Raw genomic sequence first — 27,142 nt, forward strand, 5'->3', positions numbered from 1 at the left:
ACCACCAATATGGAGCCAAAGGCTATAGGAAATCTTCTGGCCTATAAATGTACCTCTAATTTTACCCTACTATCATCCCTTCTCACAGCTTAGGAAATGCCCTTTACCATTTCTCTGTAAACTAGCACTAAGGAGCAGGTCTTCACTACACTGTCTAAGGTCAAGAACATTGCCTTAATGGCCCTTGATAACAATCTAGAATTCTTTTTTTTTTTAATTTCTGCAAGTCTTTTGGGTTTCTATTACCGTGAAGGGAATGAACTCCATTCCTAAGTCAAAGTATGATTAAAGTTTATGAAATTAGCATTGTTTCAATCTTTGATGTTAACCAGAAGTGCTCTTCACAGCACCCGCAATGTGCCCAGTAATGACATCTTCCGCAATTCATATGGAATTACATGTATCGATAACATATCTAAATATGATTGTAGATTATTTTTTACGTTTCTGCCTGCAAATCTTGATATTTTATGACTTTGTGTCTCTCTGTACGCAAGACACTGTAGTCACTGGCTGCAGCAATTTCAATAATCAATGCTACTTTTGTCTTCTTTTCTTGGATCACTATATCTGGTTTTCTCGCATCTATCTTTTGAACTGTTGGTAATTGGTGATCCCATGTGATGTAGGCATAATTTTCTGTGATGTTTTGTGGCTTATGTTTCCAGTGTTTTTCAGCTATTTCATTATTATAATGTTTGCACAATCCCCCAGTGCAACAGTCTTGCCACATTATTATCCCATTCAGTATACAGTCCTTCTGCCATTTGTATGGCACAACCAGCAACAAGGTGTGCAACTGTCTCCAATTCTGATTTTACAAAACCTACATTTGTCTGTTTCTTCCACATGTTCAATGGACTTTGTAAACTAACGTGTATGTAGTCCACTATCTTGGGCCACCAATATTAACCTTTCCTTTTCTGGTTTGAATTCACCTCTCCTTAACCATTTCTGTGTTCATTTCTGATCAACATGAAGTTGTTCCATGAGTTTTCTATACCTACAACTAAATTTATGCATTTTCTACATTTCTTGACCTTCTCATCTGATCCTTCACCTTATACCCTTTCTTTTGTTTTTTGGCACATTCACTTGCTGACTGATTTTTATCTACTTCTGGTTTGATTTCTATTCTCACTTGATGCTGATATGGTTCTGATAGACTAAGCAGGGAAGACATCTTAGATTGATTTTTCTCATGTTTCAAAACTTTCACTATGTTTGGGCCTTGTGAGGTCACCAGATATGTATGCAGTCCCATGATTGCAGATCTATACATGTAATCAATTTCAAGGAGCCCATACCTCCTTTGGAAGGGGGAATATATAGCATCCTTCATGTTTTCCTGTCTAATCTATCCAACATCTTTTGGGGCAAGTCAGTCACTCCAAAACTGTAAGTAAGGACAGGAAGAGCAAATTGGTTTATAGCTTGAACTTTGTTCCCAGATATCAACGCTGTTTTCAAAATTAATTTAAGTTTTCTAAAATATTCCTTTATCAAGTTTTATTCACATCTGTTCATGTTTTATTGTTGATCCTTCATCGATTCCCAAATATTTATACACTCTCTTGATCAAGTTCTTTTGCATCACATTCTTGTCCCAAACTGATATTTTCCTGGTGCTGCAGCTTTCCTGCTTTAAAGGTTGATTTTGCACATTTATCAAGACCAAATAACATTCTTATATTATCTGAAAAAGTTTTGACAACTTGCAGTTGTGCTTACAGTTCCTCATCTGATGAACTATACAGTTTTAAATAATCTACAAAAAGAAGATAAGAAGTCTTTATGCTTTGTTGCTTTCTGGGAGCCAAATTATAGCCATGACCTAATCTGTTAAGCAGATAGCTTAATGGGTTAAGGGCAAGGCAGAACAGCAGCAGTGACTGATAGCCACCCTGGAATATCCCCCTTTGAATTTTTATCCCTGGAATAATAATTTGTCCTTTATCATAGCTTAACTGCAAAGTGGTCTGCCACTGTTTCATGGTCACAGTGATGTAGTTTATTAGTGTACACATCGTACTTATACATTTTTAAGCACAGCACTCTTTTATCCATGATTTTGGGATACTGTCAAATGCTTTTTTATGTAGTCTATCCATGCTTCCCTTTTTTACAATTCTCCACTATGACTTTATTTAACAAAAATTATCCTTTGTTCCATATGACTTTCTTTTATTACCCTTTTGTTCTATTGCTGTAATTGAGTTTTCTTCTAAATGACTATAAACTCTGTCGGCATCAGTTTCAGTATATAGTTTATACATCGTCAGAAGGTAAGTTATTGAACTATCGTTTTTAGGGTCGCTTGCAGGTTCGCTGTTAAGTAGGAGAATTGTTTTCCCTGTTGTTAGCCAGGCTGGTGTCTTTTCGGGGTATGCATAGAAATAGTTCTTATTCATGGCTAAATCTTTATACAAAGATGTTAATACTTTTAGCCAGAAGTTAGGTACTGCATCTGGGCCTAGGGTTTTCCAGTTAGAGGCTTTTCTTAACTTTATTTCAATCTCTCTAGCTGTTACTTCATCCCATTTCATATCCTGTACATTTCAACTTCTTATTCTTGCTTTTACTTCTTCTATCCATTTTGCATCTTTGTTATGTTCCACAGGATCTTCATAGATATTTCTCCAAAATATATCTATTTGTTTTTCTGGTGGTCTTTCAGTTTCTTTTACCTTGTTTCCCAATCCTCTATAAAACTTTTTTGGGTCATCAATAAATTGCTTATTTTGTACCTTTTCTTTATATTTATCTGTGTATCTTCTAAGTTTTTTTCTGCCTGTGCTAATATTTTTACTTTATCATTTGTGACAGTGCATGATAAATCCTGATCCATTATAATACTGCACATTGCTTTTATCATGTATATCTTTCTGAGTATTTTTGTTGATCCGTTCCCTCTTCTATACTCTTCTAACAGTGACACTTCTTGTCTTAATTGCTTTACAGTTTTCTCTGTTCAGTAATTCCATGATGGCTTTCTGCCTCAATAGCATGAAACACTACCTGTCAGGCCTGCTAGAATCTTTGTTTAAAACAACGAAATATACACCAGGATCTTTATTAAATAAAGCTTTCGGGTCTACACCCTTCATCAGTATAACTTAACATATAAAAAATCACCATTTAAATAGGAGAACATAAAGTCACATGCTTCAACCCAACCCACCTAACAATAAAAATTTAAAGCTACAATGAATCAATAAATATATGCAAAGTAGCACATAAAAAATCACATCTATAAAACATATACATTTTTATAAATAAACAATTTTATACTGTTTCATATGAAATCACATGCACCATACTTAAAAATTAATAATTAATAATTAAAACTTAAACTTATAAAACTTCTCTCTGTCTTTTAGCCAGAATGGGCTTTAGACTAACTGAATTATTTAGGCCTGGGGCTACATCAGCTTGAAGTCTAATAATCCATTCTAGTTCTTTCAAAATTCCAATAAATTATTAATGTCACCCTTCCTCAGACCTACCTCTACCTTACAAAGAACCCTAAATCTAAAAGTATGTCCCACACCTTCATCCAATATATGTTTACTTAAGGCATTGGTGGGCAACTTCCTCTTGATTTCAGACCTGTGTTCCACCATTCTCTCCCTCAATTTTTTTATAGTTTTGCCTACATAGAATGAGGTGCAACACACACATGTAGCCAAATATACTACTCCCTCCTCATTACAAGCAGTAATTGTTCTCATGGTAAATGTCTCATTAGTTATAGGATGTGTAAATGTAGCATCACCTGTATAAATATCATTGCAACAAGTACAATTATAGCATTTCACTGTTTTAGCCACCCTTCTGTCATCTCCATTTTTATTCTGAAAATCCTTGTAGCACAATTTCTGCTTCAAAGCTTCAGAGCGCCTATAGGCGAACCTAGGTTTATCACCTACTATAGACCTAATCTAAGGCATAGCCATTAAAATTGCCCAATTCTTCTCAATTATGCTACAAACACTATGAGAATTTAGGTTATAAGTTGTCAAGTACCTAACAGCAATATTATTACCCAACATCACCTGTCTAGTAGCATTATCCTCACTACAGCCTCGTAATATAGGTTTATACCTGGACTCTCTTTCAATAATTACATCTTTAATTACTTTATTTATAAATTCCTTCGAATAACCACTCTTCTCAAACTCCATTGCCATAGCATTTACCTGCTCTTGAAACACTTCATCCTTTGTATTTAATCTACTCATCCTAATAAACTGTGCTTTCAACGTTCCTTTGAAAATATGAGGGGCATGCATGCTGTTTTTATTAACATACCTAAGGGCATCAACATCTTTTCTAAACACCTTGGATTCCAAAATACTAGATTCCTTAAAATTGTTACATCCAAAAATTCATAACACTATCTGAAGTTTCCATCTTGAAACTCAGGAAACTAGTTGAATCATTCAAGTACTGCAAATACAGATCCAAATCCAGCAAAGTACGCTTCCATAACATAAAGCAATCATCTACAAATCTCTTATAGAATGACACATATTTGTTGAACTCAATACTCTTATCTAAAATAACCCTTTTCTCCCATTCATAAAGTACAAGGTTGGCATAGGTGTTGGCTACACCTGTTAATTGAAGGAAAGGTTCACCATCAAAAATAAACACATTATGTAATAAAACAACTTCTAAAAGAGAACAAATAGTCTCAAAGTCACTTCCATTCATTTTAACCTCTTGACACAAAAAGTCACGTATGGCATTAACACCATATTCATTAGGTATTACTGTGAAAAGTGAAGCAATATCCAGGGTAACCAAAATGCAGTTATCCATATTATTAATACACTGCCATTCATATAAGCTATTCAAAAAATCATTTGTATCTTTAAGCACAGTTGTACATACTTTCAAATACTTCCCCAAGATGCCCTGCAGGTATTTCGAAACAGGTTCAGTGACCCAACCTCCACCAGAAACAATAGGCCTCAGGGGGTCACTAATACTTTATGTATCTTGGGTATACCATATATTTGGGGAATTCTTGGGCAAGGAACAGTTAGATAACTAAATAGATCTATACTTATATCATCATTTATTTGAAGGTCATAAATGACCATATTCACTTCACTAATTAATCTTTGCACTTCAACAAAAGAAATCTTTTTAAAAGTGGTGACATTATATAAAAGATCTTTAAACCTCATAAAATAATCATCTCTATCCATCACCACCACTGCTCCCCTTTATCAGCTTGCTTAATTATTATACTAGTACACATTTGCAACTGTCTTAAGGCCATAAATTCAGAGCGTGATATATTATAAACATTCTTACGCACTAAATTGCTCTTATAATACTTCCGTAGTTCACATTCAACAATATTTGAAAATGCATTCAAAATGGGACATAATACTGGCATAAATGTACTCGATCTTTTAAATAAAGATGTATTCAGCATATTATCTTTAAAAATCATTTTGAGACTTATATTAGTACAAAATTTTAAATCAATAATTGCCTTAACTATATCATCCCTAGCATTAGGGATGAATTTCAACTCAGCGAGCAAAGAGAGCTGGGGTTCTGTTAAAACTAGTTTTGAAATATTAACAGTACTTTTATTAAGTCCATTGCTCGAATAGTGGGGTTGTTCAATAATTGCAAACTGTTGTTCCGTATCAATGTCTCCAACAGAACAACTCACATTTTTGCACAAAGTCCCATCATTAAAACCTACAGAGATAAAGTTCTCACCAGCATTAATGAAACAGACTAGCGTTTCGCAGTCTTGTTGTGTAACAAAGGACTGCTCACTTTCCTCTTCATCGACAACGTTTGTTGCTGTTGTTGCTGATGGGTTAAATGGGAGTCCAGCGATTTTACTTGTATAGCAACCTTCTCTGGCTGCTTCAATAAAAAGGAGAGAAGTAATCTCCTTTGTAGAGATTTTTAGTTAACTTCGAGTACATTAGTCGGTGAACTCTCCTTCACTTTGGGCACAGAGTCATTCCATCTACCCTCAAACATCACTACCAGGCGGTGCCTCCTGTAACGTTCTCATTATCATTTAAAGCTACATTCACTTTTCCACAGCAACAGGTTTTGAAGCGGTTCGTTGGTACAGTATTAGGTATAGCACCAGTGCTCACATTATTCGTTGGTTGATCAAACACATCAAGCTGATCTAATGAACCCAGCCTGTTACTAAAATTATTACGATTGTTTTTTGCCACCGATAGTTTTCTATTTGGGACAAATTGTTTAAGTTCTTCTCTGGGCTAAGAGAAGATTCGATTCTGCTTAAAATCATTAATGTCCCTTTGTAATTTATTCTTTTTCCTTTGCTGTAGCTTCATATCCATAGATTGCATACGGGCCAAAAGTTTTGGTATAACTCTAGTGACTCGCTAAAGCCAGGCATATTAATGATGGTATTCTCAAAGTTCTATTTCTTCAATCAACCTGTTCTCAACAGGCTCAAAAATGTGTTCATCAACTTCATATAGTCAGCACTTAATTTTAAATTCAATTGTTGCCATTGCATCAAAAGTTCATTATAGGTATTACCATAAGAGGGCATTTTTAAAATTCTTAGCCCTCTAGGCACTATACCTAATTCAAGATATGCTTGAAAACTTAATCTCTGCCACTGAAGCTGTTTGTAAGTCTGCATCTTCTTCTCTAAAGATGCCAAATGTTCTTTAAATTCTTTAACTTTTATACTTACAACTGTTTGTTCAGGTGTTGTTTCAAGTACCATTTTCAATAACGGATTTCCATTTAGACGTAGAAGACTTTTAACAGTATTAATGCAATCTCTCTTATCACTCTCCATAATAAAATCCAAGAAAAAAGGCCAGGAAAAAGGCTTCAAGATTCAAAGATTCATTGTAGCTTTAAATTTTTATTGTTAGGTGGGTTGGGTTGAAGCATGTGACTTTATGTTCTCCTATTTAAATGGTGATTTTTATATATGTTAAGTTATACTGATGAAGGGTGTAGACCCGAAAGCTTTATTTAATAAAGATCCTGGTGTATATTTCGTTGTTTTATTCAAGCAGTTGCAGTAACACCTATTGCTGAATTTGGTATTTACTTTTGGTGTGTACTGCTAGCACCTGTCTTGTGAGGAGAGCTTCAACCCACCTGTGGTTTTTTGTTTTTTCATTGATCTTCATTGGCCTTTTTCCTGGCCTTTTTTCTTGGATTTTATTATGGAGAGTGATAAGAGAGATTGCATTAATACTGTTAAAGGTCTTCTATGTCTAAATGGAAATCCGTTATTGAAAATGGTACTTGAAACAACACCTGAACAAACAGTTGTAAGTATAAAAGTTAAAGAATTTAAAGAACATTTGGCATCTTCTTTAGAGAAGAAGATGCAGACTTACAAACAGCTTCAGAGGCAGTGATTACATTTTCAAGCATATCTTGAATTAGGTATAGTGCCTAGAGGGCTAAGAATTTTAAAAATGCCCTCTTATGGTAATACCTATAATGAACTTTTGATGCAATGGCAACAATTGAATTTAAAATTAAGTGCTGACTATATGAAGTTGATGAACACATTTTTTGAGCCTGTTGAGAACAGGTTGATTGAAGAAATAGAACTTCTTGAGAATACCATCATTAATATGCCTGGCTTTAGCGAGTCACTAGAGTTATACCAAAACTTTTTGGCCGTATGCAATCTATGGATATGAAGCTACAGCAAAGGAAAAAGAATAAATTACCAAGGGACATTAATGATTTTAAGCAGAATCGAATCTTCTCTTGGCCCAGAAAAGAACTTAAACAATTTGTCCCAAATAGAAAACTATCGGTGGCAAAAAACAATCGTAATAATTTTAGTAACAGGCTGGGTTCATTAGATCAGCTTGATGTGTTTGATCAACCAACGAATAATGTGAGCACTGGTGCTATACCTAATACTGTACCAACGAAATCCGCTTCAAAACCTGTTGCTGTGGAAAAAGTGAATGTAGCTTTAAATGATAATGAGAACGTGCTACAGGAGGCACCGTCTGGTAGTGACGTTGCTGAGGGTAGATGGAATGACTCTGCGTCCCAAAGTGAAGGAGAGTTCGACTAATGTACTCGAGTTAACTAAAAAATCTCTACAAAGGGAGATTACTTCCTTCTCTCCTTTTTTATTGAAGCAGCCAGAGAAGGTTGCTATACAAGTAAAATCGCTGGACTCCCATTTAACCCATCAGCAACAACAGCAACAAACGTTGTCGATGAAGAGGAAAGTGAGCAGTCCTTTGTTACACAACAAGACCGCGAAATGCTAGTCTGTTTCATTAATGCTGGTGAGAACTTTATCTCTGTAGGTTTTAATGATGGGAATTTGTGCAAAAATGTGAGTTGTTCTATTGGAGACATTGATACGGAACAACAGTTTGCAATTATTGAACAACCCCGCTATTCGAGCAATGGACTTAATAAAAGTACTGTTAATATTTCAAAACTAGTTTTAACAGAACCCCAGCTCTCTTTGCTCGCGAAGGGGTTGAAATTCATCCCTAATGCTAGGGATGATATAGTTAAGGCAATTATTGATTTAAAAAATTTTATGCAATATAAGTCTCAAAATGATTTTTAAAGATAATATGCTGAATACATCTTTATTTAAAAGATCGAGTACATTTATGCCAGTATTATGTCCCATTTTGAATGCATTTTCAAATATTGTTGAATGTGAACTACGGAAGTATTATAAGAGCAATTTAGTGCGTAAGAATGTTTATAATATATCATGTTCTGAATTTATGGCCTTAAGACAGTTGCAAATGTGTACTAGTATAATAATTAAGCAAGCTGATAAAGGGAGAGCAGTGGTGGTGATGGATAGAGATGATTATTTTATGAGGTTTAAAGATCTTTTATATAATGTCACCACTTTTAAAAAGATTTCTTTTGTTGAAGTGCAAAGATTAATTAGTGAAGTGAATATGGTCATTTATGACCTTCAAATAAATGATGATATAAGTATAGATCTATTTAATTATCTAACTGTTCCTTGCCCAAGAATTCCCCAAATATATGGTATACCCAAGATACATAAAAGTATTAGTGACCCCGAGGCCTATTGTTTCTGGTGGAGGTTGGGTCACTGAACCTGTTTCAAATACCTGCAGGGCATCTTGGGGAAGTATTTGAAAGTATGTACAACTGTGCTTAAAGATACAAATGATTTTTTGAATAGCTTATATGAATGGCAGTGTATTAATAATATGGATAACTGCATTTTGGTTACCCTGGATATTGCTTCACTTTTCACAGTAATACCTAATGAATATGGTGTTAATGCCATACGTGACTTTTTGTGTCAAGAGGTTAAAATGAATGGAAGAGACATTGAGACTATTTGTTCTCTTTTAGAAGTTGTTTTATTACATAATGTGATTATTTTTGATGGTGAACCTTTCCTTCAATTAACAGGTGTAGCAATGGGTACACCCGTTGCCAACACCTATGCCAACCTTGTACTTTATGAATGGGAGAAAAGGGTTATTTTAGATAAGAGTATTGAGTTCAACAAATATGTGTCATTCTATAAGAGATTTGTAGATGATTGCTTTATGTTATGGAAGGGTACTTTGCTGGATTTGGATCTGTATTTGCAGTACTTGAATGATTCAACTAGTTTCCTGAGTTTCAAGATGGAAACTTCAGATAGTGTTATGAATTTTTTGGATGTAACAATTTTTAAGGAATCTAATATTTTGGAATCCAAGATGTTTAGAAAAGATGTTGATGCCCTTAGGTATGTTAATAAAAACAGCATGCATGCCCCTCATATTTTCAAAGGAACGTTGAAAGCACAGTTTATTAGGCTGAGTAGATTAAATACAAAGGATGAAGTGTTTCAAGAGCAGGTAAATGCTATGGCAATGGAGTTTGAGAAGAGTGGTTATTCGAAGGAATTTATAAATAAAGTAATTAAAGATGTAATTATTGAAAGAGAGTCCAGGTATAAACCTATATTACGAGGCTGTAGTGAGAATAATGCTACTAGACAGGTGATGTTGGGTAATAATATTGCTGTTAGGTACTTGACAACTTATAACCTAAATTCTCATAGTGTTTGTAGCATAATTGAGAAGAATTGGGCAATTTTAATGGCTATGCCTGAGATTAGGTCTATAGTAGGTGATAAACCTAGGTTCGCCTATAGGAGCTCTGAAGCTTTGAAGCAGAAATTGTGCTACAAGGATTTTCAGAATAAAAATGGAGATGACAGAAGGGTGGCTAAAACAGTGAAATGCTATAATTGTACTTGTTGCAATGACATTTATACAGGTGATGCTACATTTACACATCCTATAACTAATGAGACATTTACCATGAGAACAATTACTGCTTGTAATGAGGAGAGAGTAGTATATTTGGCTACCTGTGTGTGTTGCACCTCATTCTATGTAGGCAAAGCTATAAGAAAATTGAGGGAGAGAATGGTGGAACACAGGTCTGAAATCAAGAGGAAGTTGCCCACCAATGCCTTAAGTATACATATATTGGATGAAGGTGTGGGACATACTTTTAGATTTAGGGTTCTTTGTAAGGTAGAGGTAGGTCTGAGGAAGGGTGACATTAATAATTTATTGGAATTGAAAGAACTAGAATGGATTATTAGACTTCAAGCTGATGTAGCCCCAGGCCTAAATAATTCAGTTAGTCTAAAGCCCGTTCTGGCTAAAAGACAGAGAGAAGTTTTATAAGTTTAAGTTTTAATTATTAATTATTAATTTTTAAGTATGGTGCATGTGATTTCATATGAAACAGTATAAAATTGTTTATTTATAAAAATGTATATGTTTTATAGATGTGATTTTTATGTGCTACTTTGCATATATTTATTGATTCATTGTAGCTTTAAATTTTTATTGTTAGGTGGGTTGGGTTGAAGCATGTGACTTTATGTTCTCCTATTTAAATGGTGATTTTTTATATGTTAAGTTATACTGATGAAGGGTGTAGACCCGAAAGCTTTATTTAATAAAGATCCTGGTGTATATTTCGTTGTTTTATTCAAGCAGTTGCAGTAACACCTGTTGCTGAATTTAGAATATTTGTTTAACCAAAGCCTCCAAACAGGCTTCATGCCAAACTAATGGAGAATTGCAATGGTTGTCTTCATGGATCCGGGCAACTAAAGACCCATAAGGTTGACTGGTCTCATTTGCAAGGGCATGGAAAAAGAATTATCATGGCTATGATAAACAACTGTATATGAAATCTACTGACACTGGACTCTACCCAGTTTGGTTTTGTCTAAGGCAGGTCATGCCTACTTAAGCTTGTGGACTTCTCTGAGAAGGCCATGCAGCCTATGGATGAGGGAAAACACTGCACACTGCCTACCTTGACATGGCAAAGGTGTTTAATACAATACCTCACATGGGCATTGTAGATAAACTTACAAAATTCGGCATAAACCCATGTGCCACCTGATGGATAAACAACTAGCTCGCTGATAGGACACAAGAAGTTATGACAGAAGAATCTGCCTCCATAAACAGGCCAGTCACTAACAGAATCTCACAGGGATTGGTGCTAAGGACTCTCTTGTTTACATCTACTTCTCTGAAGTCAAGGCAAACACCAAGGGCCTCTGGCTTACCAAGTTTGCAGATGGCTATAAACTAGGAGTGGTGTTTTAATCCCCTGTAGTCACATATACCATTCAAGAGGGTCTGATGCAGACTAACAACTGCTGCTAGATCCATGGACTAAAATTCAGTACAAAAACTGCATAATAGTACCCTTTGGAAAGACAGTCATACCTTGAAATTACCAGATGGGTAATTCACCCCAAAAGTAGAGCCAGTGGTCAGGGATCTCAGAATACATGTTGACAGTGACATGACCTTTAAATGGCGCATGTCTGTTGTGGTGAGAAAATAATTCTACATTGCTTAACGTATAAATAAGGGAATGGCATTCAGGTCCTAGGAGGTCATTCTTCTTCTGTAATTGACTCTCATCAGACCACTCATCAAGTACAATGCAACCTTCAGTATGTACCTGACTAGGTACTTGCAACAGCTTGAGAGACCACAGAGGTTCTTCACAAAAAATAATACAGGGAGTAAACAAGTCCTATTCAGACCATCTTAAAAACCTGTCCCTATATTCGGTCTCCTTCAGCTTGCTGCATAGTGATCTCTGTCTAGCTTACAATGCATCCTATGATCCCACACTGATGGATCTATTACACATCTGCAAAACAGCACCAGAAATACCCGTTCTAAGGCTGTAAACTTCGTCTGTGACATAAACAGGACTTGTTGAAGGGACAGGTATGTGTCTCAAAGATTACCAGTTTTCTGAAACAGGCCATCCATTTGAAGCAAAGCTCATAAGTAACTGTATTCAAATGTAACACAGAGCAATGGATGGGAAATCACAATTTTTACCACTGGTTTGGCATCTATGTCCCTAATAGACAGTAGCAGATTGTGAAAGCTTGAGGTTTACAAGCCTATATTTTAACCATAAAATTCCTGGGGATATTGATACAAGTCATCTACATTTTGGTAAATTTGGGATAAGCTTGGTTAGGCTTTAAGTGGCTCTTGGGCTGATAGCCTAGTAACTATCAATGATGCATCCCTATAGCAGAGAATACAAGATAGGATAAAAAATATTCTTAGAGATTTAAGGTAGAATCTTCCTTTACTGAAGATAAATGTGTGTATTGCCTATAACAGCTAGGGAAAGAGAGAGAGAGAGAGAAAGAAAGAGAAAGACAACTCTTTCATACTTAGAATACTATAGAATCATGATTATACTACCTTTCCATTTCTCAATGGGGTTAAAATCATAAAAAAGCAGCTGAATACAGAATTATCACATTGACTTTGAATTGTTTTCTGTCATTGGACCAGCACAACATTTTTCCTCCTTTAATTTTGCTATCTTATTTTAAATACATATTTATCACTTGCAGTGTTGCAAAGTGCAACGTCATTACTACATTAGCATTAAAGTTGCCTCTATAATTTTAACAGGCAGCTGCTATAAGACCTATAACCACAGGATGGCGCCAAATTAGTATCGAATTAACACATAATTCTTCCTGAAAGTACATGAAATAGGGATTGTTTTCTTGCACAGAAGGCATTAATCTGCTAAATCAAACCCAAAAGAAAGAGGAAAATACTAAAATGACTTCCTCACTTGATATGATTTAAAAATATTTAATTTCCCCCTTTTAGGGACAAATTGGAAATTTTAATGGTGTCATTGCCTCGACAACGACATAGCAAAAATCCCTGAAATATGGTGGGATAAGGTATTGGTCTAAGATAATGACACATGGTGGCAGTAGCCATGGTGTATTTGCTAATGCTATGTCAATCCAGCAAAGCAAAGCAAGGGGAAGTGGCTTACCTACATCTAAGATACTGATGAGTGAAAAAAAAACACAAGGCTGGCCTGCATTTATTGCCTCATAAAAAAGCTGGCAAAATAAGACATATACTTTATTCATTTCTCCATAAACAAAGTTACAAATGCAGCATTGCACATTATAAAAGTTTAAAATTTTACTTTATACAGTACTTACTCTTGTCTCTCATTAGCAGTCAGGTGTTAACTTCTGCAGTGTTGTCTTCAGAATAAAAATTATTTGTATTTTTACACCTATTTAAAGGTCTGCTCTGTGGCCTCCAAGTAAGTACCTGCTGCCACCAGCACTTTGCCAAGGCTCAACATAATGAATGAAGTATTAAAAAAACATATCTAATAGTCACAAAAAACATCAGCAGAACAAAGTGTTACTAAGTTCATTTCCACATGTGTACTGGAAAAAAATCTGAATGGCTATGCACTAACTTATGGTCAGTTGGCTTGATACTTCTGCTACTAATAGCTGTCATCTACTTCAGTTAAACTACCTTTGTGTACCAAGATTAGTAACTTCCAGGATATCCAATGTGTAGTCCAACCAAAACTATACAACTTTCATTGAATAACTGATGGTTCATAAACTCACTACCTGAGCTGCATTTCAACAGCTATTTAAAAGCTTCTGAAGCATTGCTATCCCCATGAGCAAAGCTGTAGTACTTAGTGTACAATCATTTCCGAAGGGCCTGGCACTGTTAAGTATCAATTAGATACTATAATTGTGCACAATGTATATAACCTACACTATGTTAAATCAGAAACAGAATAAGATGCTGGATGATGCATTATGTTAAAATGCTAATGTTCATGAGGTTGCTTAATTTGAATCTATTACTGTCACAAAAGTGTAGTATTGAAAAAGCAATGATTTTCTAATGTAAATGATACTTAAAATATAAAGCCAGAAAGTGTGACACCAAAAAGCAGTGATTTTGCAATGTAAATGATACTTAACTCCTTGCCTCCAGAGGAGATCTGTGATGTTACATTCTACCTTCCAATGGCTGCACCAAGGGGCCTAGCCACAGTTTTTGGAATTTTACTCCAAACTGTATACCAGCCTGGAGAGTGCAGTCAACGCTGCCCCAAGTGTAGTCTGCTACCACCACCCCAGGCAGTGCATGTTTCTGTACAGCATACATTTCTAATATTAAAAAAAAATTTTAGAATAAAAGTCCTGGGAAAAAAAGAGAAAAAACAGCTAACTTGGTATAAAAAAAATAATATAATCTGTAAAGTAATAAAAGAAAACCATGCTAAGCATTCCAGAGCTTTTTAGAATTAAATTCTAGCATTTATGACTGCACAAACTAGATAATTTTTACAAAGTGCATATTGTGGCATGCACTATATATGTCTGACTATATCCTTGGCCCTGTCTTGAGCCTTTTGACAAAATCAAGCTATAAACTCGCAGTACAGAGAAATCTTCATATCGTTGAAACTGTAAGGGTTATTAAAAAAGGTAAAAAAGCAGAATTCTTTAACACAAATTCATCTTTACATCGGCAGCATTCATTAAATTTCAAGTTATGAAACAGATATTAGAAGGAATAATAAACAAAATAAACGTCAATTTTTGTAATGTTTGTAAACTGCTTATAGTATGTCAGTAACAATTAAGGCAACAGATACACTGATAGCAGCATTTTGTTCATCCAGTAGGAGACTTTAAATCTTCTTCTTCTTTTGGCTTTTCCCAGTTAGGGATCACCACAGCGGATCATCTGTCTGCTCATGATTGGCAGTGGAGTTTTACAGTGTTGAGTTGCCAGCCTGGTGCCCAACCTTCCACAGAAGGCACACACGCATGCACACACTCACGCCAAGGGCCAATTTAGAGTGTCCAGTCCACCTACAGCATGTCTTTGGGATGTGGGAGGAAACTGGAGCACCCAGAGGAAACCCATGCGACCACAGGGAGGACATGCAGACTCCGCACAGAAGGCACCCCAGCCGTGGATCAAACCGGATAACCTCATGAGGCTAGGCAATTCTGTTGAAGTCACTTGTAACTGAGTTATTTTCATAGATGTGAAAATTATGAGTATTTGCATAATTAAATATACAAGCAATGCATAATGTGTCCCTAGATGTATTAGAGTTCAAGCATCATTGGCAGTTGTATTAGCTATCATGTCAACTTTGAGTTCATATCTTTCAAAAGGTTGCACATAACATGGTTTTGCAATTATTTCTTTCAATATGATCTGATCTCAGAGAAATGCCTTGAAAAGTTACACGGGTTTAATGAGTTATAACATAAAACCTCATGCCACGGGTGAGTGTCAGTAATTGTCACTTTTACAGTGAATCACTAATCTGAAAGTATTGGGGTTTGCATTTAAAAATTAAGACTGGGGTATCTAGTGGATTTCTCTTTTTAATACAGAAATATTGGAGGTGGTAAACAAAAGTAGCTTGGAGGGTATGGGGCTGTAGGGGGTTGCAGGGGGGGTGCCTCCATGTAAAATTGTTTTTTAATTGTTTTTGTAACTTTTGAGTCTGCCTGAGTGTCTAGTGTTGAACTGTTTTATGATCACACTTATAACTGTTGATTAGAAAGCACTTGTACTTTAGCCATGGAACCTCTCTCACTTTCTCTCTCTCTCTCTCTCTCTATATATATATATATATATATATATATAAAATGTGTGTGTGTGTGTGTGTGTGTGTGATTCTTCATCGGAAATTCACAATATCCAATGGCAATTGATAAAACACAACTTCTTATATAACAACAACAAAAAAAATGTCAACATGTTTTTTGCAGGGGGCATCCCCCACACTGCCTGATAATTATATACACTAACTCTGAGATCACAATACAGTGGGGAAAGCAAATTCCCTGATCCCCACTGTACTGAAATCTTACACTGAAGAAAAGCTGGTACATGCAATCAGCTGTGTTTCAATCAGCTGTATCTGTTTTTTTTTTCTTATGACAGTTGTTACATTTGACCAATTGTTTGTAAATCATATATCTTATATAAACATATTTATATTATGTACATGTTAGGGTTCTGTTGGTTTGGTTGACAGGGAATTTGGTCGACATCTGTTTAATCAACCACATTTGGTTGACTATACAGATAATAGACAGATGTGCGAAATATAAAATCCCTGGGTAGGGGAATATTCCTTTTCCCCAAGGATTGTGCACTCTCAAAGTTAGTATATAAAATTAGCAGGGGGGAAGAGGGGTTGGGTGCTGTTTATATTTTTTAAGTAAAATTTGCCTGCGCCAATAAGAAAGTTTGGTGCATACATATTAGGAAGCCAAGGTTTCCATTTTTGACATAGAGGGTCTATGTTATAACAGTGAACGATCAAAAGATCGAACGCTGTTATAGCAACCACAAAAGAATGAAAACAAAAAAGAGCGAACAGCCAGAACAGCAATTTTTTTCCCAGGGAAAAAATTTGCTGTTCCCAAAAAAAAAAAAAAAAAATTTTAAAAACACACTAAACACTATTTTAAGTGGACGGCTTTGCCCACCACACCCCCCACTTAAATACACCAACTCCGAGATCGCACTACAGTGCCAAAAATGGCAAAGTGACGGAAGCGGCCAAGCGACTTCTTTTCCAGGGAAAGAATTAGCTTAAAAGCTGCTTCATCATTTTGCGTTTTCGACATTTACAGTTTGACGAAGATGCATCCGACATAATGCTTCTTTGTTCTTCTGACAAGAAGCCGACATAGAGTGGTTTACACTAAGGAAGTCAACATTCATGTTAGTCGACCAACTGAAGGTAAATCATCTTAAAGGCAAGCAGTAAAAAACAACACTTTTTAGATAACTTGCTTTGCTGTCCGATATGTGCTATTAATCATATGCCATTCTATCTTCTTTAGTCTTTGAACACAAACCTTCATTGCTGCTCTGCAGTACACACAACATGCATCTACTCTAGAAGCCACAGTGAGGCAAATCCCTTAACAATGTTTGGCCTTGATTAGATGTCTTTAGCTAGAACAGTGAGTGAGTCGGTTTGTACCATTATAAATGTATTTACTTCATTTTGTTGATTTAATAGACCTTATTGTACCTGTGTAACATCTGAAATGGTATTTATACCGATGAGGGGAAAGTTTGTCTGAAAACTAGGAATGTTTCCTTCATCAACAAGTGCTGTTAGTTGTTAAAATCTATGGGAACTAGGTGAACTCACATGGATTAGTGGGTAACTGTTGCTGGGTTTTCATTACCACAACTGTTTCGACATGACAGTTCACGTTAAAAAATCAATACAGTTCAAATAAGGGGACACTAGCAAGAAATCAAGAATGAAAAAGCTTACATTTATAAAACTAACGTTGAGTTCTTTGGCTGTATAACCTCTTTGAAGGTTGCGACGGGCATATACATCATAGTCCCTCACAATCCTGGTGATAATGTCAGATGTAGATACTCCTTCAGTTCTCTTTGTGGGAACAAACATTCCTATAACAAAAACAAATCACAAATATACAGAGCAGACATCACTTCATAGTCATTGATATTATACCAAATAATGCCAACATATCTGGGTAGAGATAAGTATAGTCAATTTTCAGAAATAAACCTGAAGCATGCATGATGTTCAACTAATACACTATCACAGAGACTGGAATTTTAACACACTGGAGATCATGCTTTTTCTTAAAGAGGTATGCACAGAAGTGTTTTGAAAATACATTATGAGTACAACATGAAAACATGCTGATATAAATAATAATCTCAGGATATACAACCACAGTTTCCTTGAGAAGTCACAGTGGCTCATAGGTTCATACTAGGCTAAATGCTCTGAAGGGCCATTAATATGCTTAGCCAGTAACCCAAGGTCAGAATCAAACCCTGCATCTTGTTTTATGAGGTGAAGACCTTAAACATCATGCCAAACCCACCATATTTTTGCATGCTGCTGGGGAGAAACTATACTTTTAGATAAAGAGAGATAAAGTAGCAGCATTCAGAGAAACAAAATGCTGCACGAATCATCAATAATCGTAAGGGATGTCTCTAGTCAGAAGCTGTTGAAAGTCATCCCTGTTTTGTAAGTATGGCCACTGGACTAGAAATCCACCTGTCTTTAGAGTGTCCCACTCATACCCTGCACTACACAAATCAGTAGTGAAATGAGCAATTATAAAATCCAGCCAAAAGACTCAAAATACACCACAATAAACTGTTAGTAAACTCTGCCACTCCTGATTCACATGACGGGAGAAGTAGAACATATAAAAAACTGTTAATAGCGCTTAGAATCAAGATGTGTAATAAAGAACACATGATAAAAGATAGAAAGAAAGAGGTCTAAGACATCAACAAATGACCTTCCAACACTGATAAAGTGCATGAAAAAGAGCTAAACTAGTATCAGTCCAAAATGAAAAGCACAAAAATAAAATAAACGATTTGAAATGGCTTTCCAAAAGAAGCAATGTTTTCCTTTCTGGACTGCCTGTGGAAAAGGAAGATCTTCCACCGATTTATTTCTTTGGAAAACTTCTCATTAAAGCAGCTGATCCCTCTCAAAGGCATCTACATACCTCATTGAAATTCAAAGGGCCTATCAATCCTTAAGGCCATGCCTGATCGATTCTCAGCAACAAGTTTCTACCAAGGCCTCCTAGTCAAAGCTAAGCAATGCAACTTATTTCCCAAGGCTCTATGTTTTTGCAGTTGCAGATTCTCAGATGGTTCGGATGAAATGAATGTAATACACAGTGGTGTCTCAAAACTGTTGGTAGCACCCTTCAGATTTAAGACAGGATATCCAGCAAGACTGCAAATTTGTTTTTGTCAAGATGAGTGGCATTTTTAACTACACTGATGACAACAGAATTAAGACACTTACTTCTAATCTATTCAAATGAGTATATTTATTTTTAATTCTGATTTGCTTAATCTAGCATATGCTGTCACATGCTAACTCAATGCTTACTTGTGGTTTGTTTGTTTACTTCTGTTACTTTATCATTATGATGAAGGCAATTTATGTCTTCATTAGTCTTGCAAATGCATGTAGCAAAAGAATATAAATGGATCACCTTGCTCAAAGCAACTTCATTTGTCAGTCTGAATGAAGCTTTTACTTTAAGACTGGTACTGAAGCCACATTTTGTTAAGCATTGACTCTCAGCTGTGCGTTTTTATCATGTAATTTGTCACTGTGTCATGTGATCTATTTCTGCCCTACTTTAAACTGTTCTCTGCATAATTCTGATTTTCATAATTATTAAAAGGCATGTTAGACATGAAAAGTTGAGCATGCTGTGATGCCCCAGCACTGGCCCAGTAATCAAGGAGCCTGAATTTTCACCAATGGCAACAGTAGGGGGCGTACACACTGGAAGGATAACACATACACACACATTAAAGTGTAATTTCCCTTAAGAGCACACAGAGACCACAGTCAGCCTGGGGCTAGTTTCTCCCTCTTTATCCAGATCCACAATATGACTCCCCACTGGCACAGCTATAGAGTTGAGTCTTTAGACAAGGTTACAAGCCAAGTCCTCCAACACTCTTTCTGTCCAGCCATTCCTTCATGTCCCTACCCAAGTAGCTGACACACACACTCTTGGAGATTTGTTTTGCACACACACACACACACACACACACACACACACACACACACACACACACACACACACACACACACACACACACACCTGAGAAAGGCTGGCACAGATTTATTAGCTATGCCCCCTTTTGCCCAGACTATAAGGTAGAGGTAGTTATCACTGCCACCAGAACCCCTTATCAGCTACTTTAAGGCCCTTAACAAAGGGTGTCCAATCCTACTGTGTAATGTTACTATTAATCCAAATGGTAGTCTGACCAAGAGCAAGGCTAGGAGTGGCCTACACAGTGGTACCAAATAAATATGCAAGTACTTTAAGAGCTTAAATATCTCTAAACAGACTAGCCACAATTGAAAGGTTTAAACATATTTAATAATAAATAATAAAAGAACAAGACAATACTCAGTAAGTAATCAGTGGGTCTATGTTTTAGAACATCGAAGTTTCAAAACTTCGAATGTTCTAATATCGATCCCTATTTAGCAAATGCTGAAAATAGCGAAGCTACAGAAAACCAAATGTTTTCCTAGGGAAAGAATTCAGTTGTCAGTTTCTGTCACTTCGCTATTTTCAGCACTGTGGTGGAAAGTTACGGGTCGGGTTCAGGTAAGTGTGTGATTGGGCATGGGTTAGGTGAGTTAGGGTTAGGGTGCAGGTTAGGGATGTGTGCGATTGTTTGGACGTGAGGGTTAGGGCGGGTTGGGTGAGTTAGGGTTAGGGCGCTGGTCAGGTAAGTGTGCGATTGTGTGGACGTGAGGGTTAGGGTGGCATAGGTGAGTTAGGGTTAGGGCGTGGGTGAGGCGAGTGTGCGATAGTGATGGACCTTAGGGTTAGGGTTTGGGGTAAGGTAAGTGGATAGTTAGTGGTGTATGCACAGTTTAGTGTAGGGTTAGATGTAAGATTTTAGGTGTATGTGTGTAGATTGCTGTTTGTTTGGTGTGCTTGTGTTGTGTGTATGTGTTTTGGAACAGCAAATTTTTTCCCTAGGAAAAAATTTGCTGTTCTGCATGTTCGATGTTGTAAGCGTTCACTTAATATTCGAAGTTTTGAAACTTTGATATTCTAATATAGACCCGTAATCAGTTATATCAGAGTTCATAATCACAGGAAATATTTAAAACAACATTGCAGAACAGTCTCAAATAAGTAAAGAAAACATCTAAGCTATGCTTTACTATATTCCATTCTGAATATAAAAGAGTTACTATGCCCTAAAAACCTACGTACAGCAAGGCAAGGTGTTGAATGGATCTTCTATCTGATGTTGTCAAGTCAAAGGACAGATACAAAATGCACTTTCTCTCTCTTTCTCTCTCTCTCTCTCTCAGAAAGTTCCTAAATTAATATCAAATATTACTGCTGGGTTAGCTTGGATGACATCACCTTTTGTTACCTGACTTTAGTTCCCAAGCTAAACCCCCAGTGTCAGAAACTACCAACATTTAACATCTCTCTGTGTAAATACATAGCCTTCAGATGTTTGCAACTGCTAGAGAACATAAAACAATGAAACACTTACAAAACAACACAGAGAATCCCCTAGTGTAGACATCCTGTCTCCTGTTGACTGAAACTGAAAGATAACTTTTATAGCACGATAGCAAAATAATTTAATTTTAACTATTTCTTGAAGTTTTGCAAGTTAACTCTCTATGTTCTAGTTCCCACTGTTAAAACATATACTTTTACACAATTACAATAGTTTATATACATTTCTGTTCTAAGCCAGCAGGGCATGCTGTGGTTACATTTTACCTCAGTACATAACATACAGTTCTAACACAGTTGTAGCACAAGCATCTTACATGAAGCATGTTGGAATTCACAAATGACACATAACCGTTTCCAAATTTTCAGATAGCTGGGCTGGTAGTATCTCCTTCTGTCACACTTTTATATAAATCATATTAATATTCACAAATGACATAGAATTATTTACAAAATTCCAGCTAGCTGGGCTGGCAGTATTTCCCTTTGTGACACTTCTTCCCCCCTGAAAACTCAAGCTATTTTTTTAAGTGACCCTTGAGAAACGTTGCTTGAGAGGATGAGCCTATCTGGTAATACACTGCCCCATACCCTGTCTTGAGATTCCAGCTGCCTTGGAATTGCTGACCCCAGTACAGTGCTGCACTATCCCATCATATGCCTGCAATCCTAGGCTGCACCATAATAATTTGGGATTTGGCTGGCTGGCTCCCTGTGGCCATAGATTCTCCTCAGACTCCTCCTGCCTTGTACTGCAAATACTCAGCACAAGGGCCTCCCTACCATGTTAGTTTTCATCATGTTAACATGGTACAATTTGTGCCCCTCCCTCCTGCCTAGCAGTTCTACTATGTAGTTAACATCACTAACCACCTTACCACCTTGAAGGGTCCCTGTCAAGCTGCCTGCAGCTTGTTGTGTCTGACAGGAATGAGAACCATAACCTGCTGCCCTACAGCATACTCTCTAGCTTGAGCATTCCTGTCATACCAGACCTTTTTCTGCTGTTGGGCTTCTGGCAGGTTCTCCTGGACCAAGCCCATGAGTCCCCCGAGCCTTGTCCTGTGGTTTAGGACATATGCCACAACAGACTTCTTGTGGGATTCACACTCACCCTCCCACTCATCATGAAACAAATCTAGAGGTCCCCTCACCCTATGCCCATACAGCAACTAATTATCCCATTCCCTCTTAAATTGGTCTGCAAATGCCCGTAGCATCATCTTGAGTGCAGAGTTTAGCCTCTCAACAAGACCATTAGTCTAGGGGTGGTAGGGGGTGGTCTTCAGGTGCTTCACCCCACAGTGCTTCCACAGACAAGCCAGTAGGTCTGAAATGAAACTGGCACCTCTGTCAGTCAGTATTTCTTTTGGGAAACCTACCCTGCTGAAAATCTCTAACAAAGCATTTGCCACCTTTTCTACCTCAATGGAGGACAATGCCACTGCTTCAGGGTATCTGGTAGCATAATATACTACCACTAGGATGTACTTCTTCCCCATGGAGCTTGGGGTACTCAGAGGCCTCACAATATCCAAATCTACCCTCTGAAATGACTCTTCAATCACAGGCAAAGGCATCAAAGGAGCTTTCACCTTGTCTCCTGCCTTGCCTACCTTTTGGCACTGCTGATAGGTCCTGCAGCACCCTGTTACATCTCTGGAAATCTCAGGCCAATAAAAGATCTGCATAATACATTTATTTGTATGTTTTATGTCTATATGACCTGCAAAGGGAATATCATGGGCTATTGCTAGAAGTGCTAGATGGTAGGCTCTGGGCACTACCAACTGCTGTATTCTCTCACCCTCTATTCCTCTGTCATGGGTACACTCTCTACACAGTAACCCTTTGTCCCAGTATACAGATTGCCCCTTCCCTTGAAAATCAGGTGCCTCACTAGCTATGTCTCTCAGGCCTTGTAATGTAGGGTCTGAGAGCTGAGCCTGTCTCAACTCTCTCTTGGTACCCTTAACAGCTCCCCTTCCACAGGAAGTCTGGTATTCTCTGACAGCGGTGCCTCACTGTCAGCCTGGGTACTACTACTCACCTCTGCCCTTGCAGTCACTCTGTCCAAGGGAACATCAGTACCTACAAAGAAGCTGTGGTTCACCTTCAGTCTCACTGCTACAGGGTAGCTCCCTCCCTGAAGTAACCACCTCAAGAGTCCTGGCTGCAAGTGTGTGGTCTGTCTGGGTTTCCCCCCCCAGGCTACCGACCTACATGTTGTCTCCAAGCTTGACTGCATGTAACTACATGCACACAAGGTTCTGCATTACCAAAACATTCCCTATCAGGACATTTGCAGGGTTATCCTCAAACACACCTACTTGCTGGCTTCCTTTTCCACCCTCCCAGTCAAGATGAACCCTAGCCAAAGATATTTGAAATGGGGTCCCTCCTAAAGCTTTGACTGGAGTAGACTGCCTAAGGAAGTAGTTCTCCTCTTTAACCATTGCAGGCTTCACAATGGTTAGGTCAGAGGCTGTGTCTTTCTTAGCAATGGCCTGTTGCCCATTTACTAAGATAAGATATAACCTCTTGTGGTAATTTGGTACCCTTGTTGTCTCAATACAACTTACTGCTGGCATTCTGACATTCCCACTTACTGACTCTCCCACCGTTTGTTCCCAACCTTACCTATGTGGATATCTCTATGCTACATGGCCAGACTGGCTGCATTTAAAGCATTTAACCCATGGTCCTGGACATGTACCTGGACTAGTGGCTTCCCCTGCTGCTGGTGGACTCTGTTGTGGTGGTCTATGCTGCTCACCATGGGTTCCCTTAGACCCATGAGCAGCACTGGGTATCCCTTTCCTGAGAAATGATGCCCTGCTTGCTAGGCATAGGTCTCCCTATTTCCCAACTCATCTGTAGTACTGCATTGCCTATCCACTAACCAGACTCTCATGTTCTCAGTTAAAGTGCTAAGGGCTTGTTCCCTCACCAAAAGGTCTGCCAGCCCTTCAAAGATGATAGCCTGACATCCACCCACCCACCTATGAAAATAAGTGCTTAGTTCAGCAATATATTCACACACACTTTCATCTGCCTTGCGTCTATGCTCACGATAATTTTTTCTATAAACTTCAGGTGTTAACTTAAAACATTCTAACAAACAATTTTTGACTGTATTATAATTCAAGCAATCAGTATCAGATAATTTAGAAATAGCAGTTACAGCTTTGCCATGGAGTAAGGGGGTCAGGAACTGTAACCAGAGCCCTTGGTCAACATTATACTGTTTACATACCCTTTCAAACATATGACTGAAACTATCCATGTAAATTTTGGAAGAAATTTACTGACCTTTGCTGCTTCTGGGGATTGGTTACTCCCTTTCCCATTACCTCCATGACCCTAGGGAAGAGTCAGCATCTCCTTTTCATGTTGCCTCTGCCTCTCATTCTCTTCAGCTTCCAGATGTCTCAGTCCCTCTGATGCTTCTAATTCCATTTGTTTCTCCTGCCGCAGTCTCTCTGCTGATTTTATTTCCAACCGTCTGGCCTCCAGTTCAAGCCTCTTTAACTCCAGATGGATTTTTAAGTCCTCTGTGGAAAGGTTGAACTGTCAATTTTCTGAGAGTTGTACATCTCGAAGGCCAGTCTAGTTGCCCTCCTGATTGCTGGTCTATGATGCAGCTGTGCCCAAGGCTACAATTATTTCTGCCTTAGTCAGATTGGCATGCACCAGTCCTTCAGCCTGGCACATCTCAGCCAACTGGCTCATTGCCAGCTTGCCATACTCCTCCAAAATTCCAGAGAGCTCGGCTGGCAGTAGCTCCTTCTGTCACATGTCTATATAAATCATATTAATATTCACAAATAACATAGAATTATTTACAAAATTCCAGCTAGCTGGGATGGCAGTATTTCCCTTTGTCACATTATGTATATGAGCCTTTGTAGATCCCTGACCGCATTACCTTTGAAAAGAACTAGATAAAGAATTTCCCCTTCCTCTCTCCAGCCATTACCTTTCCTCCAGGTGTTATATCCAGAATATCATTGTCTCTGTTCAGTTTAGATAATGGAATGTTCCAATCTACTCCACCCAAGCAGACTGAGGTCAATCATGGTCACTGTTCTCTTCTTACCTGCCTTCCATTTAATCCTCTCCCTAACAAACTGATCACATTTGGAAGTCACACTGTGCAGCCTCTAGAGGGTTGCAGGGATGGTATTTGTTTATGGCAAAAAGTAGGGATCCAGCTGTTATTCCTGAGAAACACGTTAACCCCTTCACTGACCTTTTTGTAATGTTTTACCTCTGCTGCCTAGGGCCTGTTGTCCCTTCTGTGACCTAATTGGCTTTCTGCTTTAAGTGAGAGCCTACCACAAGAGGCCATCATCCAGGCAGCCATCAAGGCTTTTGTATAGGGCCTAAGTCCCTCCACTAGCAGATAATGTGTGTGTTTGAATACACAAGGGCCTACTACAGCTTTTGTCTTCTCTTTTTTAGCTGCATATGCATGCTCCACACTCCTACTCCTCCACCCCTGGAAGGTTACTGTGCAACTGCAGCTTGGCTGAGTAAGGGACACATTACCAGTCCATATGTTACATACTGTGCACTTCACACTGCAGCAGGAGTCAGTACTACACTACAGATGGATTGGGCTCATCTCTAACACTCCTGACTTTGGGCTGTACTCTTGGGTTTTGTTTTTTGCTGTTAGATGGTGATTCACCAAAAATTTAACCACAATCCTGCACCCAAACCATTTACAATGAACCTGTATAATGAACCACTTTTTGAACCTTCAGGAGGGATGAAATGATACTGGCTGTTCATGCCCATCCTCACTAATTAGCTCCTCCAGCAGCCAGGACGCAAACTAAACCTGTGTCCTCGGGGTTATAAGCAGGGCTTTGTAGCACTGTGCCACACAGCCAGCACCTCCTCACTGATTTCAAGGCCTGCACATTTGTTTTATATCCTTTGTTGAAAAGGTTAGTCCAACTAGGCTCATTGTCCTTTTTCAGGTGAGGCCTAAGGTTGTATTTGTACTATTAGGGTAAATTTGGCCAGGGCATCAAGAAGTCTCCTAACTCTTTTTGATAGATGCTATGGAATTTTTTATATCCACCTGAGCTACCGCTACCTCAAGAATGGGACCTTGGTTTACCATCTCATCTGAAGGTTGACATACTCAGGAGTGCAGCACCCTCTAATGCTGCACTGCACTGAGAGCAATCCAATCACCTGGAGTGGAAATACAACCCACAGCCTTCTTGTCTTGCAGCATCAATAGCAAGTGTGCTACGTATTATACCACTGACAGTGCTAAGTGTAGTGCTTTTTAACCTGGATTTTTTATATATAAAACTGCTAACTTACTGGACACTTTAAGTCCTTGAGGGCATATTGTTGCTGAAGCTCGCTATATAAAATCAATAAAGCTTGTCCTTTTAGCCATTTGTGGTTGGTTTATTGGAATGGCTCCTAAATATGGTCCTTTCATTCTTGTTTGATACAGCCCTATTACTTACCTCTGTTGCCACCATGAATTGAGGATGCTGGACTAGCAAGCCTTGTGGCTGGCCACCAATCCACCCCCATGGCTGTCTGTGCACTGTCTGTCACCTCCTCCTCCTCCAGTAGTTGTTTGAGATAGGACATGTCTGGCCCCAGTGATGTTGCTGGTTACCAGGCCAAAAGATGGTG

General features: G+C 37.9%; 1 protein-coding gene across 2 annotated transcripts in view; it reads right to left on the reverse strand.

Annotated features, from left to right (window-relative positions):
• The window catches only part of PCYT1B (phosphate cytidylyltransferase 1B, choline), a 1,205,847-nt gene that overhangs the window by 211,309 nt on the left and 967,396 nt on the right, over positions 1 to 27,142 (reverse strand). For both annotated transcript variants that reach the window (XM_044072303.1, XM_044072302.1), the window contains exon 6: positions 17,713 to 17,855. In XM_044072303.1, coding sequence (XP_043928238.1) covers positions 17,713 to 17,855 — 143 coding nt within the window. The remainder of the gene's footprint in view (positions 1 to 17,712; positions 17,856 to 27,142) is intronic.

Source organism: Protopterus annectens, chromosome 5.part0, assembly GCF_019279795.1.
Source record: "Protopterus annectens isolate FY-2018-M chromosome 5.part0, PAN1.0, whole genome shotgun sequence".
Taxonomy (NCBI): domain Eukaryota; kingdom Metazoa; phylum Chordata; order Ceratodontiformes; family Protopteridae; genus Protopterus; species Protopterus annectens.